The 15,397-nt window shown below is 40.1% G+C and overlaps 2 protein-coding genes across 2 annotated transcripts; one reads left to right on the top strand and one right to left on the bottom strand.

Annotated features, from left to right (window-relative positions):
- Positions 1-3,312: 3,312 nt before the first annotated feature.
- On the top strand, positions 3,313-4,788 carry LOC127094003 (uncharacterized). Its single transcript, XM_051032884.1, has one exon. It carries the CDS (start codon positions 3,313-3,315, stop codon positions 4,786-4,788), a length of 1,476 nt encoding a protein of 491 aa, XP_050888841.1.
- Positions 4,789-10,275: 5,487 nt separating this feature from the next.
- Positions 10,276-11,436, bottom strand: LOC127094002 (protein bfr2-like). Its single transcript, XM_051032883.1, has one exon. The coding sequence runs from the start codon at positions 11,434-11,436 to the stop codon at positions 10,276-10,278; it is 1,161 nt and encodes a 386-aa protein (XP_050888840.1).
- Positions 11,437-15,397: the final 3,961 nt, after the last annotated feature.

The raw sequence follows: 15,397 nt of genomic DNA, 5'->3' as shown, positions 1-15,397 counted from the left end.
TCTGGTCGAACATGTGAAGGCAATGACAATTTTTCAAACTTCTCCGTCAATTTATGTTTTAATTCTACTGCTGCTTCGCGTATGGTTCGACTAAGATCATCAGGTCTATACACGGTTTCAAAATATTTTTGAATTTTTTGTATTTCTTTAATGTGTCTTTGAATACCTTTTTTGGTCCGATCCTGCACGAAAGCAAAAGCATTTGTTAAATGTGTGGTGAAGGCTGTTACGTCAAAAAATCTGGTAGAATAATAATCCTTCCACCACTCATTAAACTCAGGAGTACAGAGAAAAGATGGTCGAAAGATCACTGGTCGAATATCAAGAGAATCATCAGTCAACTTCTTCGACAGCTCTTTGCTCTCATCTTCATTATGAAGGGAGTTGTAAAAAATGATAGATCCTTTCTTTGGGAAGATGGGTCGAGGTTTTATTTGGATCAAGCCAAACTGTCTAGCAACGAGATTGGGTTGGTAGACTATCAAAGCTATTTGGGTTTTGGTTACGTTATGATGGGAAAAAAGGAGCCTGGGGGTTAAAAATGATTCCCAAACATCCAAAAATATATTCTCATCCTTTTGCATTTCCAAGGGCAGTTGTTGGGTAAACCATTTAGGTCCAATTTTTCTACTAGCAAAGGGTGCCATGGTCGAAGTGAAATGATACCTTTTGGCAAACATCATGACATAACCGTTGAAAGCTTGTCTGGCGTTAGTTGCACCAACCTAGGCCATTCGACAGTCCTGTCCTTCACTTTTTCTTCGTTCACTTCGTGTTTTACAGGAAGAGAAGCTTCAAAGGTGGCATTGAGCCATAATTGTAAAAGCCAGAAAGGTCCTGACAAATTGATTTTACCTTGGTCTTTGATGGTTTTCAAAAGATTTACACTCTCACTCAAGGATTCATAAAGATTCGCCAAAATCATTTCACTTAAGCATAGTTTGGTTCCTGTGTGAAGCTGATTGGCCATAGTGATGAATCTTTTGGAAACTTGGAGGGAACGGGAGCAAAACACATATTTTGATAGCCATAAAGTCAAAAAGGCTATATGTTCGACATCCGAGACTTTTGTGGTATCCTTGTCATGATAATGAGACATGAATAAAGAGTATGGAGCAAAGCTAGTGTCGAAAGCTATAGAATCTTCATTTAGGTTGGTGGGGTCGAAATCTATCCCATTGGGGTGAAGGCCAACGATGGTTGCTGCGTCGAAGAGAGTGGGTGTGACCATCCCACAAGGAAGGTGAAAAGTGTTGTAGGTACTGTCCCAAAAATAGAGGAAAGCTAAAAGCATATTGGGGCAAATGTTGGGTCCTTCTTTCGACAATTGAATGAGGTCGAAAATACCTATTTCCTTCCAAAAATCTCCTTTAATCTTTTCAACCTTATCTAGCCAGGATAAATAGTCTGAAGGGTCTTTCGACCATGGACAAGTTCTAAAGATCCTAGTATAATTCAAATAAGTTAAATTCAACTCTCCATCATCAGTCGAACTTTGTGGGTCATTTTGTTCTACAGTTTTCTCTTGAGGTTGAGGTTTCACTCCAGCACCTATGGGTTTGGTATGGAAATAGGTGGGAAAAAATTCTTTCAGACGATCTGGTTTAATATCTAGATTGGGAAATGGACCTAACATAGCGTGACAAATTCCAGAAACAAGAACAGGAATTAATACCTGGGATTTGTAGATACATTCCTTCTCTCTCTCATTGGGAGGTTCAGGAACGTATTGTTGGTTTCCAATAACCATTGGTCCATTCAACTCGTGCGCAGGATGAAGAGTTGAATCTTGAGTCTTCTTAGAGTGTTTGCTACTGGAAGATTTTGGAGGAGCCATTGTTGAGAAGAACAAAGATTTTTTTTCTTCAGGAAAGTTGAAAGTATGAAAATGGGTATGAAGAAGAAAGTTTGAAGCATAAAAAAAAGTTTCAGAGAAAATAGGTTGTGAATATTTATAAGGGAAGGTGATAAAACGTTTGAGTTTTTGATGATAATCGTGGGACACGTGGCTGAATCACAACGGTGATGATGAAGATGTGGAAGTTGAAAAAGGCCATGATGTTAGGTGTAGGAAATGATGGAGGTAAGGTCTAAACGTGGGCTAGACCTGACGTTTTCTGGAAAAAGTGTAATGATGAATCTATCTGGGAACTTGAGATTATAAAAGTTGGGAAATAGTGGAATTAAATGACATGGAACCGAAATATTGGTTGACAACAAATGATTGTTTCTCCAGAATAGTCGAAACATCTTTGCTGGGGGGCAATTTGTATACATGTAATTTTGACGCCATGAAATCAACATCAGAATAGTGTTTTCGACAAATGGAGATGCTTGTTCGACACTTCGACAGATTGGTGGTTCGACAATTCAACAAGAGAAGAGGTCTGCAGATGAAAAGACGTCTTTGACAAGTATGGATGATGTTATCGTATTTCGACAATTCGACAAGTCTGAGGAGACGTGTCGTTTTGACGTAAAGCGGAAATTCAAATTCAAAAGAGTTATGACGTTTTGCAGAAGACGCGTGGAAGCACCTGGCGAAAGGAAGTTATGCAGAGAGTCAAGTGTCATAGTTTTAGGATTTATTCGTTAGTGACAGTTATTTTGTTTGTATATAAATAGGATAGTTGTTATCAGAATGTAGTGTGTTAAAAACTTGTACAAAATTCCTGCAAAATACTCAAAGTACCCGTGTGAGAGAAAAGAGTCTTATCTAGAAAATGTACGTGTGAACAAACACCATTTCTTTAAAGTTTTATCTTATAAATTTCAAATTTCTTTACCAATTTTCCTTTACATTTACCAGTCATTTATCCTTTGCATTTACTTTATGCAATTTATTCTTCGCCATTTATTTTTCGCCATTTATCTTAGTCTTGTTAAGTTTACTTTTACTTAAGCACTTTTAGTGAAATATCTTTCGTACATGAAAGACTTAGTAAACCAAATAAAAGGCACAAAGGTTTTCCTAGAGATTTACAAAGTTATTTAAATTTGCACATGTCCTAGGATTTGTATGGTTGATCCTGCAAGTAACCCAATTCGACGAGTTTTGGAAAACCAGAGGTTGTTCACCAAAATCAACAGCGAACAGTAGGTCGAAATACCCAATCACAAGGAGTCCCCACCCTATTACCTACCCTTACAACGAATAACCAGGCAGCCTTTAGACAACAAATGGATGCCAGTAACCATGATATGGTAGGAGTTCTGGCCAGAGAAATGAATACCAGTTTTTCTCCCCTGATACAGAATGTGAATAGGACTAACACTGACAATGCCCAAACATACCAACAACTGTCAGCGCATATGGGACGCATAGCAGATTTCCTAGGCGCTCCACAGTCTTCTGTTCAACGCAGGCCAAACCAGGTTATAATCCAGGGAGAAGAACCAACTACAGATCAGGTTCGACCACCAAGGCAAGCGCCTGACGAAAGGGTCATAGGGGCAAGATTGGAACAACAGCCAATTCGACGGAAAGTCCCTGAAGAACAACCTAGGAGAGTGATAATGGTCAATAGAGACCAGGATGCAGACGAAGTAATTCATAGGGTCAGGCGGGAAAACATGATGGAAAATGATTTAACTAGTATGATAGAGAGAATCATGGATCAGAATGGCCTGAATACAGGACTTCGACGGCCAAATTATTCCTCTCCTTTATCAGAATATATCCTCCAAACAGAATTACCAAGGGGTTGTAAAATCCCTAAGTTCACCAAATTCTCAGGGGACACTAGTGAATCCACTATAGAACACATAGCCAGATGCATGATAGAGGCAGGGGATTTGGCAAACAGTGAGAACCTAAGGATGAAATATTTCCCCAGTTCTTTAACAAAGAACGCCTTCACATGGTTTACAACTTTGCCACCAAATTCCATAGATGCTTGGCCTCAGTTGGAAAGATTGTTTCATGAACAATTCTACATGGGCCAAACTAAGATAAGTCTTAAGGAATTAGCCAGTATCAAAAGAAAATTCACCGAACCTATAGATGATTATCTGAATAGGTTCCTTTTGTTGAAATCTAGATGCTTTACAATAGTGCCTGAACACGAGTTGGTCGAAATGGCCGCTGGAGGTTTAGACTATTCTATCAGGAAAAAGTTAGATACCCATCATCTAAGAGATATGGCCCAATTAGCATACAGGGTTCGACAGGTCGAACGCTTAAAATCTGAAAAGGACAGAGCGAATAAGAATTATAAGAAAGAGAGGGTTGCTTATGTCGAATTCGAAGACGAAGAGTCTGAAATCTCTTATGACCCTTATGGTCTTGAGGAATTCGAAGTGGAATTGGCTGAATTAAAAGAAGCACCACCTTATGCCTGCAAATTACTTACACCTTCGAATGGCAGGAACCCTATCGAAACTGAAAAGAATGACAGATTTCCTAAAAAGACTTACACATTTGATATTACCAAATGTGACGAGATCTTCGATTTATTAGTAAAAGATGGCCAAATGATAGTGCCTCATAATACCAAAATTCCTCCGTTAGAACAACGAAAGAAAAGAGGCTTCTGTAAATATCACAATTTTTTAGGCCATAAAACCTCACAATGCTTTCTTTTCAGGGATCTTATTCAGAATGCAATTAGGGATGGTCGCTTCAAGTTCGCTGACAAAGGAAAAAACCAGATGAAGGTTGACGTTGATCCCCTCAACATTGCTGATACAAATTATGTTGAACCTGTCGAAATCAACATGATTAACGTAGGGGAAGTGAAGGCTGTAAAGGCAACAGGAACTGAAGGCCATGCGCTAGATGGAAAGTAGGTTACTGATGGCCTAAATAACGATGTTTCCTTTGGAATCTCTGTCAAAGGTAAACAGGTTGCTAACGTTGAACCAAGGGCCATTGAAGGTCTCAATGGGAAAGCAACTGAGGCTACTGAGGGCCTAAGAAAGAAATTCGAGGAAATTTCAATCACTGATGGCGCTAGTCTAGGTGTCAACATGGTGGATCCGAAACAACCCCCCCCCCCCCCCCAGAAATGGAGAAAGTGGAGAAATGTCTGAAGATGGAGCAAGAAGGGATCAGTTTGGCTATCCCAAAGCCAACGAAAGCCTACGGGAATACCTTTGGAGATGTCACAAAAGAAATTCTGACATGTTGTTGTGCCCAAGGTGCAGCATCAGGATATGTCGAAGGGTGGCTGAGGATTATGAAAGATGGCAACGAACAAAGACTGAGAGAAACTGGAGGAAGGAGAGCCAATTACAGAAGGTGTATCCCACACCAAGAGAAAGCCTTCTTGGTTTTATTGTGCGTTGCTACAAGTACGAAACAGAATGCTTGATGTGTCCCAGGTGTGGGGCAGTGTACCACGGAGAATTAGTTGAAGCGTTCGAAAGAATCCCATCTAACCAAGGTTGGGACGGACATGGAGGTAACCCAAATATGTATATCTTCGACAAGAGGGGAGCACCTAGGAGGCCAGACAGCCTTCACCCAAGGGCGAAAAGATTTATGTTTAAACTACCAGCAGAAGTCCCTGAGGACAAATGGACTCAGGCGGGGTCGAAGAAAGGAAAATGGAGAAGTTTTGAGGATGGAGGAAGAACCTCTTGGGCTTATAGAAAATAGTTCCAGGCATCCAAGAGAGAGGCTATCAGGCTAGAGAACTACAAAGGAAAGAACCCTATGTCAAGATCCCAGTGGAGAAGACATCAGAGGTTGAGGAAGGCTGAAAGAGAGATGAATCCCAAAGAGATTGGAGAATCCAGCAGCGTTAAGGTTCCCCCAAATGTCACGAATTCGACCGAACCACCTGTAGGAAGGAAGTTGTTTCCAGATGAAAACAAAAGTCAAAAAGTTCAGAAGGAACAAGTAAGAGAAGAGAAAATGCTCACTGACGACTTCGAGTCCGACGAAGTGTCTTTGTTAATATGAATTGCAATGTAGTCTCAGTCCTGCCATACGAATATAACCAGGAGATAGAGGTTGAAGATAATGAGGAAGCGGATGCTGTGGAGATGGCGAAGCATAAGCCAGTGTGTTACTATATGCTCAACAGCGACGCTGTCGAAGAGCAAAACGCTCTTTTTGAAAGACCTCACCAAGGGATACAGAGTCACCTCAAGCCCCTATACATTAGGTCCAAAGTTGGACATGTGGGGGTGAATAAAGTTTTGGTGGACGAAGGAGCAGCAGTCAATTTGATGCCCCAATTCATGATAAAGAAGATAGGTATGTTCGACACTGATGTCAAACCTCACAACATGGTATTGTTAAATTATGAGGGTAAGATAGGACAGACGCTGGGTGTCATACAAGCGGATCTGACTGTTGGATCAATCACAAGACCAACAATGTTCATGGTAATACCCGCAAAAGCAAATTACAACTTACTACTAGGAAGAGAATGGAATCATGGAATAGGGGCAATTCCTTCAACCATACATCAGAGGATATCCATCTGGAGAGAAGATAGTGTGGTAGAAAATATTGAAGCTGACCAAAGTTACTTCACTGCAGAAGTAAACCATGTAGACAAGAAGAACTTCGACAGGAACTTGGCTCACATAGGACCATGCCACCCAGCTGAAGAAGGCTACGCCCCAAATAAAAATGCTTTGTACTTCTTGACTCTTCATCCAAATGGCTTTCAGTGGGATAGGGAGATTATGGGAGACCCAGAAGAAGGGGAATCATCTGAAATACGGCCAACAGGTTGGGATGAAGACCTGTATTATGACTGAGTCTTCTTTTTTCGAAAAGATTTCGGCCTACATGGCTGAGAACAAAAGACAAGCGGCTCTCGAAGCTGAGATTACAAACATGGCTGACAAAGCCACATATGGTGAAATCTATAATACAGGACCTGGGGAGTACTCTAAACCAAAAACCCCTGACGAACAGGTGCTTGTGAAACTAACAGAACAGAGGTTAGATGCCATCTATGACGAAGAGCCTTTGAAACTAACAGAACGAGGATTTCTTTGCTTGGGACTATGACGAGATGCCTGGTTTGAAGAGGGACTTGGTCAAATTAAAGCTGCCTATCAAGGATGGCAAGAAGCCCATCAAGCAGACTCCAAGGAGATTCGCCCCAGAGATCCTCTCAAAGATAAAAAAAGAGGTCGAAAGACTTCTTCGTTGCAATTTCATTAGGACCACAAGGTATGTCGATTGGATTGCAAATATAGTTCATGTTATCAAGAAAAATGGCTCTTTGCGAGTGTGTATAGATTTTCGTGATCTAAATGCAGCAACTCCTAAAGATGAGTATCCAATGCCTGTGGCAGAGATGTTGGTTGACTTAGCTTTAGGCTATGAATATCTCAGCATGCTTGATGGATATTCTGGCTATAACCAGATTTTCATTGCAGAAGAGGATGTTTCTAAAACAGCCTTTCGATGTCCAGGGGCAATAGGCACTTATGAGTGGATAGTTATGCCCTTTTGCCTAAAAAACGCTGGGGCAACATTTCAGCGAGCAATGAATTCTATATTCCATGATTATATAGAGACATTTATGCAAGTGTACATAGATGACATTGTGATAAAATCTACGTCAGATGAAGATCATCTAACCCATCTCAGCCAATCATTCGAAAGAATGAGAAAACATGGCTTAAAATGAATCCTCTTAAGTGTGCATTCTTTGTGTAGGCTGGAGATTTTCTGGGCTTTGTGGTCCATAAAAAGGGGATAGAAATCAATCAGAATAAGATGAAGGCTATTATGGAGACCAAAGCACCATCAACCAAGAAAGAATTGCAATCATTATTAGGAAAGATAAACTTCCTAAGAAGATTTATCTCAAACTTAAGTGGTCGAACTCAAGCCTTCTCTCCCCTCCTACGCTTGAAACAAGGGAAGTTCGAATGGAATGACGAACATCAAAAGGCACTCGACAAGATCAAACATTATTTGACGAATCCTCCTATCTTGGCACCACCATGTGGAAAGAAGCCTATGAGACTCTATATATCAGCTTCCGACACTACCATAGGTAGCATGTTGGCACAAGAGAATGAAGATGGCGTCGAAAGAGCCATTTATTATCTTAGTAGGGTTTTAAATGATGCAGAAACTAGATACACTTTACTAGAAAAGCTATGTCTTTGTTTGCATTTCTCTTGTACTAAACTCAAGTATTATATAAAACCTATTGATTTATACGTCTCTTCACATTTTGATGTCATCAAGTATATGTTATCTAAGCCAATAATGCACAGTCGAATTGGCAAATGGACTTTAGCACTCACTGAATACTCTTTAACCTTTATGCCCTTAAGGGCAATGAAGGGACAAATAGTATCAGACTTTATTATAGACCATGCAGTGGTCGAAAATCCTCAACTTCAAGTTGAGTTGAAACCTTGGAGATTATTCTTCGACGGTTCCACTCATAAGGATGGAAGTAGGGGTGAGGTCATGTTAATTTCTCTTGACGTAATTCCAACAAAACTCAAATATAGAATTGAAGGTCCCCTTTGTTCTAACAACGAAGCAGAATATGAAGCCCTTATTGCAGGACTTGAGGCTTTGTTGGAATTGAGGGCAACTAGGGTCGAAATTAAAGGAGACTCAGAATTAGTAATCAAGCAACTGACGAAGGAGTACAAATGTATAAAAGAAAACTTGATTATGTACTTCGTCATTGCAAATAGGTTACTCAAAAAATTCGAATATATCGACATAAAACATGTCCCTAGAATAAAAAACCAAGAAGCTAATGACTTAGCACAAATAACTTCAGGGTATAGAATTTCAAAAGAGAAGCTAGAAGAACTTGTCGAAGTAAGAGGAAAGGCAATGACTGCCAGATTGTCTCCGACAGATTTGGAAAGCACTCGGTTAGGATATGCTAACAAAGAGGAGTTTGAAGTACTGGCCATTGATATCTTAATAGATACAAACTGGAGGAATCCAATTATTAATTATCTTAAGGATCCTTCAATAGATATAGAAAGAAAAACCAAGTACAGGGCTTTATCTTATGTTTTGATGGGGAATGAATTATTCAAGAAAACCCCTGAGGGGATCCTGTTGAAATGTTTAGGAGAAAACAAAGCTTACTTGGTATTATCTAGTGTACATAGTGGAGCCTGTGGAGCACACCAGGCAGGCCATAAGATGAAATGGTTGCTTTTCAGATATGGAATGTATTGGCCCACCATGTTAAAAGATTGTATAGAGTTTGCTAAGGGTTGCCAAGAATGTCAAATACATGCAGGAATTCAACATGCTCCTGCAAGTGAGCTTCATACAATTATTAAGCCTTGGCCTTTCAGAGGATGGGCATTAGATCTAATTGGGGAAATTAGACCCAATTCATCCAAAGGTCAAAGGTACATACTCGTAGGAATTGACTATTTCACTAAATGGGTCGAAGAAGTACCTTTAGTAAATGTGGATCAAGAAACTGTTATCGAATTCATTCAAAGGCAAATATTATATAGATTTGGAATCCCAGAAAGTATAACAATAGATCAAGGATCAGTTTTTACTGGTCGAAAGATGCAAGATTTTGCAAAGGAGATGGGTTTCAAACTATTAACATCCACACCCTATTATGCTCAAGCCAATGGGCAAGTCGAAGCAACCAATAAAGTAATAATTGGTTTAATCAAAAAGCATGTAGGGAAGAAGCCAAAAAATTGGCACAAAACTTTAGATCAAGCACTTTGGGCTTGTCGAACCTCCCCTAAAGAAGCTACTAACACTACACCTTTCCAGCTTACATTTGGACATGATGCAGTATTACCTGTCGAAATCTACTTGCAATCAGTGAGAATCCAAAGACAAGAAGAAATTCCATCTAACTTATACTAGGAAATGAAGATAAATGAGCTGGTGGATTTGGACGAAGAAAGGTTGCATGCGTTAGAAGTATTAAAAAGACATAAGGATAGGGTAGCAAGGGCATACAATAAGAGGGTCAAAGGTAAAACCTTCACTATGAATGATTTAGTTTGGAAGGTTATATTACCTATGGATCGAAAGAATAAAGCATTAGGAAAATGGTCTCCACATTGGGAAGGACCTTTTCGAATTCTAAAAGCCTTTTCAAATAATGCATACGAAATAGAAGAATTAACAGAGGATCGAAGAATCCTAAAAGTAAATGGGAAATACTTAAAGAAGTATAAACCATTTATGCACGAAGTTAAAATCATAACAACATAGTAAGCAAAGAACTATCTTGGCCAAAATGGTGAAGATATTTAAACTCCAAATATTTGCCAAAATGGCTTTCGTCTTAATCAAACTACAGATAAACAAGAGTCGAATAGAACAAATACAGGAGGAAATCAAAAAGGAATAATGGCCCTCATCCGATCATACTTTTTCTTCGCCAAGCCAATCTTGTACTGAACAGCCGCTTGAACCCCTCTGAGGCGTGCAATATCTCCATTCATAGCAGTAGCCTTTTCGACGTGATCTACGCTCTGCTTCGCCAGATCATCAGCTTCAGTATTATCCAAGCCTTGGATAGCAGCCTGCTTCGCCTTAGCATCAGAAATCTTCTTCTGCAATTCTGTAATGTGAGATTCCCAAAGTCGTATCGAAGCAGTATAAGTGTCGAATTCTACTTGGGCTGATTTTCTAGAAGCGGCTAACTCCTCAGAAGCTTGTGAAGTTCGAAGGGCATTGTCAAACTCAGTGGCTTGAGCTTTTTCAGTTGATAGAAGCTTGGATTTGGCATCCACCTCCCTATGGTATTCAACACAAACTTGGTCAATGAGGTTCTGAATGTCGATAAGGGCTTCACCTATATTAGTGGGGCAAGCAGTGATGTTAATCTTGCTTATCAACTTCTTTATGCCAAAGCTCGCTCCCACATTATTCCTTAATTCTTCAAAGAGATCTACATCAAAAACTGCCTTCTTCACCTGCTGAAGGATTTCGTCATGTGATGCTTCGTTTGCACTAGCACCAGAATGGGTCGAAGCTCCAGAAATGCTTTGCTCTGAAGAAGATTCTCTTTGAGCCATCATTAAACTTACATACTTGAGGGGATCATTTTGTTTTAAATCTTTTTTCTCCACCTCAGTAAGTGATATAGGCGAAGTCTGGGTGATGGATGGTCGAACTTTAATTGGATTTGGGACCGTGTCGACGTTGGCATCACCAGTTCCAGTTTGATTTCCTTCAGGATCAGCTTCTCCCACATTAATTTCTTCATCTTCCTGAAAATACCCCTCAACCTCATCAGAATCCTGATCATCCTCATCAACATCATCTGAAGGGAACGTAACTCTTGCAGGAGAATTACTGGGAGTGTCCTCAGAGTCTTCTTTCTCTGTTGAGTCCTTCTCGTCAACGTGCTTCGAATCTTCTTTACCATCTTCACCAGGAGAAGAGGTTTCTTGTTCGTTCTGGGCGTTATCTGCTTCGAGATTTTGGGCTCCAGTCGAAGATCCTTTGTTTTGGACAACACCGCTGATTGTCAGAGGAGGAGATGGATTCATGCCGCTCGAAGGATCACTCTGATTAGCGGTAGAAATGAGGGGAGTGGCGGGTTTGTCCTGAAAACAAAGTGTTAGAGTAAAGTATGAGTTGGTCGAAAGATAAAACACTCAAGGTCGAAGTCTACCTATTGAGCCTCAGGGTCAGAAGCATTGCTCCCAATGTGCTCCAGCGCTGCGCCACCAGAGGGCTGGGATGGAGTTTCCTTTGGAAGAGGAGGGAGAATGTTGGTTTCGACACCTTGTTGTTTATTTGTTTGGGAAGGGGCAAATGTTGCCTTATTCTTCTTCTGCTTTTTCTTAAGTGGAGTTGGAGGAGTATCTTCTACATCGTCTTCGACAAGAATTACCATAGCAGTGGAGACTTTTCTTTTCTTGGGCGTCAAAGGAGGCTTGCCACTACCCTGAAAAAGAAAATTATAAATAGTTAGAAAAATACGAAAGAGATAAAGAAGTTATTTAATGTAATACATTTGAACTCTTCTTCGTTTTTTCTGGAGCAGCACCAGAAGGCACTCCCTGGCTTGAAGAGGTAGTTGGCTTAGAAGCAGTATTCGAACTAGCCTTCGCCACAGGCTTCTCTTTCTTCGCCACCTTCCTTTTGACAGCTAAAGAAGGATGTGAGTTATTCGAAACATGCAAATGTTTAAAAGATTGGCAAAAAGACGAAAGGGAGTTGTAAAACCAAGAAATCCAAACATTCCACACCTTCACATGTCGGAGAAGTAATTCTCACTGCAGCTAAGTCGAAGTGAAGAAAGCCTTTGAAACTGTCTAAGGTATGTTTGGTTGCAACTACTCTTTTAGCAGGTTTTCGTTGGTCATTTTTTAGTATGTTAAAAATGTTCCCACATGTGAACCAGTTTGGGTAAGGGGGAAAATGACAAAGCAATATCTGCACTGGGTAAATTTGGAAATTTGGGTGGTTCGCACTCAAAGGCCAAATCATATTTCAATTCAGGTTTTACAACTTTGAGAGATTTTCTTTTGGCAATTTGCTTTTCAATTTTTTCTTTTAAAATTGGCGCTGCATCACAAACGGTTCCAACAAGGTTCGTTGGGTCATAGACAGTTTCAAAGTACTTTTGGAATGCTTGGATTTCTTCAGAGTGAGTAAGCTTACCCTTATGGACATTTTCCTGTAAAGATGAAAAGGCCTTCGTTAGACGTTCTTTGATTTCAGCAGTAGAAAAGATATTTGTAGGTGTTTAATTGGCTGCATTGTATGGTAAAACACTAGCTGGATTCTAATGTCTTGACTGATGTCATGACATGGTGTGAAGGTGTGACTGCATTGTAGGTTAGAATATCTAACTGTACTCTGATGTCATGACTGATGTCATGACACACTTGAGTAGTTTACTGCAGGATTAGCTAATACATGATTTGTTGAATGTCAAATTGGATGTGGTGACATTCATCCCTGTCAGCAAATACTGAGGAATAGAACAGTTGGTGTTCTGTTAGAACTCAGTGTTTATTTCCAGTCTGGTTATCAAGGAAATACCAGACCTGGCATAAGGCCTACTGTCTGAATGTCAAACTGGATGTTATGACATTCATCATTGACAGCATATACTGAACAATAAACAGAGTGGAGTTCTGCTACACTTCAGTATGTTTCTGAGTCTGTTCTTCAAGAGGAAAACAGAACTGACTTAAGGCTAAATGTGTAAATGTCAAATTGGATGCCTTGACATTTATTATTGTAAGTTGCTACTGTAGAATGGACAGGTTGGTCCTGTACAGTTCAGCAAATTATGTACAGTCTGTTTTCAGGAAAAACAGACTTAGCATATGGTCCTTGATGTTAAGCTGAATGTTGTGACATTCATTCCTGACAGCATATGCTATATTGTAGGTGGTTTAGTTTTTCTGTTTCAGCATTTTTCTCAGGCTAAAATCCAGGAAACCAACAACCAAGCTACAATTAAGGAACCTAACAAATAGCCTAATTGTTAGCACACTAATATCTGGAAATTAGTTAGAATCCTATGTGGCATTATTTGTGGAGGTCTTGGAATATATATAGGCTCAAAATAAGGAGATATATATGGAGAGATTTTAGGATTGAAGACCTTGTTTGTAGCAGAAAGTTTCTGCTGACTTTGTAACAGCAAAGAACAAGTTGCTGCGATTTTCTGAAGGCCCAAATCCAGTTGGGTGATTAGGTTATAAATAGCACTTTGTAACCTAGTATTTGTAAGCCTCTTAGAATGAATTTTTAGGGGTGTGTGTAAGGTAAACCTCCCAATCTGTGGGAAGGTTACCATGTGTTTCTCAGTGTTCAAAGCTGAGAGTATTTGTAACTCAAAGCCTGTAGGCAAGAGTGATTATGGTCTTGAATGAAGCTGTGAAGCAAGTTCAAGTTGTTTACCATTACATTGTGATTGTAGTGATAGGAATGGAAAATGGAGGTTTCTATCTAGGAGTTCCTAGGTATAGATTGCATTGGGTAGGGATTAAGTGAAGAGTTGTAAACGGGTGAGTTTAGCTTTGAATTAATACTACTGATAGTGGATCTTCTTCCTGGCTTGGTAGCCCCCAGACGTAGGTGATGTTGCACCGAACTGGGTTAACAATTACTTGTGTTTTTACCTTCTGCACGTTATAACTCTGTCGGTTATAAAATAAGGTCAAACTGTAATGCTGTAACAGCTGATGTTCAAATCAATGTTGAGACATCATGCTGATAACTATGCAGGCTCAACAGAAGTAAGTGCTATGTTTGATCTCTGCTGTGCCTTTGTACCAGATGGACAGAACTGGGTGTTCATCCATTCTAGGGTGACATAGAATGAGATGTCGTGACATCTGTGAACGTGTGCATATTAGTGGTTAATAACTATCTTGCTGTATTAGTTACAATGTTAGATCAGATGTCATGACTTGGAGTAGAACATCTGAATTCTGACTACACCAGAATTTCAATTGGTATCAGAGCAGGCATCCTGTTCTGCTTCTGGATGAGATCCATGGGTGATACTTTCTGGTATATTGCAAGAAGTTATGTTGGAACCAGTGGAAGGTTCTGTAATTTCCCTGAATGGTCCCTTGAAGTAGGTGGATGGACTGTTCATGACAGGACTGATGTCTACCTGTATCTGGAGGTTGGCAATTGGCCTGTGGATGGGACATCTGTGCCAGTATTGAATCACATTCAAACTTGGTATGGACTTGGAGGGTGATCTGGTGAAAAGGGTGTTCTTAGGTTGAGTTGTATTATGATTTCCGCTGCATAATACCTGGCAAAACTCAACCTCTGATGTAGTTTTCCCTCAAGTGGATGAAAGAATGCTGAATTCAAGATTCCATCATACTCAAGTGAAGATGTCAAAGATACTTGAGTCCCATCAAGTCCACTCTTCTTGGTAAGAATCACCTGATCACTGATTCTTGTACTCTCCTGGTCAGTGGATATGAAAACCTTGAAGGCTTTCAAGGAGGGCCTGCTTCAGGGAGGTTAAACTGATGTTATATGTGATGTTAGAACATGTTGTTCAACAAGTATGCAACTACTGGTTGAAGAGCAGATGGTTTTAGGAGTCAAACAAAGGAATACTTTGGTTTGAAACCTACTCCTGACCTGGAAGAGGAGACATCTGTGTGAACTAAGTTGACTAGGATAGGGTCAACTGTGTGTATGCTAAAGAAGGTCACTTTTAGAAGTTGGATCTCTAGAAGTGGAGCTGGTTGAAAAGTGACACGGTGCAATCCCCGCTGTGTGCCTTATCCCTGTAGATTGATCAGGGTTGGGCAGTTGGTTTCTGAAGTAATATAGTGTACCAGAAGACATGTCCCCTGGATGATAGAAGTCAATAATAGGGCAACCTGACTGCTATTCCATTCAAGAGTATTGGGACCATGAATCTTGTTATTCAAACACCACGATCAGAAGTGACAGTTCTTTCAAGGAGTGAGAATATGAAGATTCAGAGGTTGGTTGAGGTAGTATGCTCTGGCA

Source organism: Lathyrus oleraceus, chromosome 6 (assembly GCF_024323335.1).
Source record: "Lathyrus oleraceus cultivar Zhongwan6 chromosome 6, CAAS_Psat_ZW6_1.0, whole genome shotgun sequence".
Lineage (NCBI taxonomy): Eukaryota > Viridiplantae > Streptophyta > Magnoliopsida > Fabales > Fabaceae > Lathyrus > Lathyrus oleraceus.
This window is presented reverse-complemented; position numbering and strand designations above follow the sequence as displayed.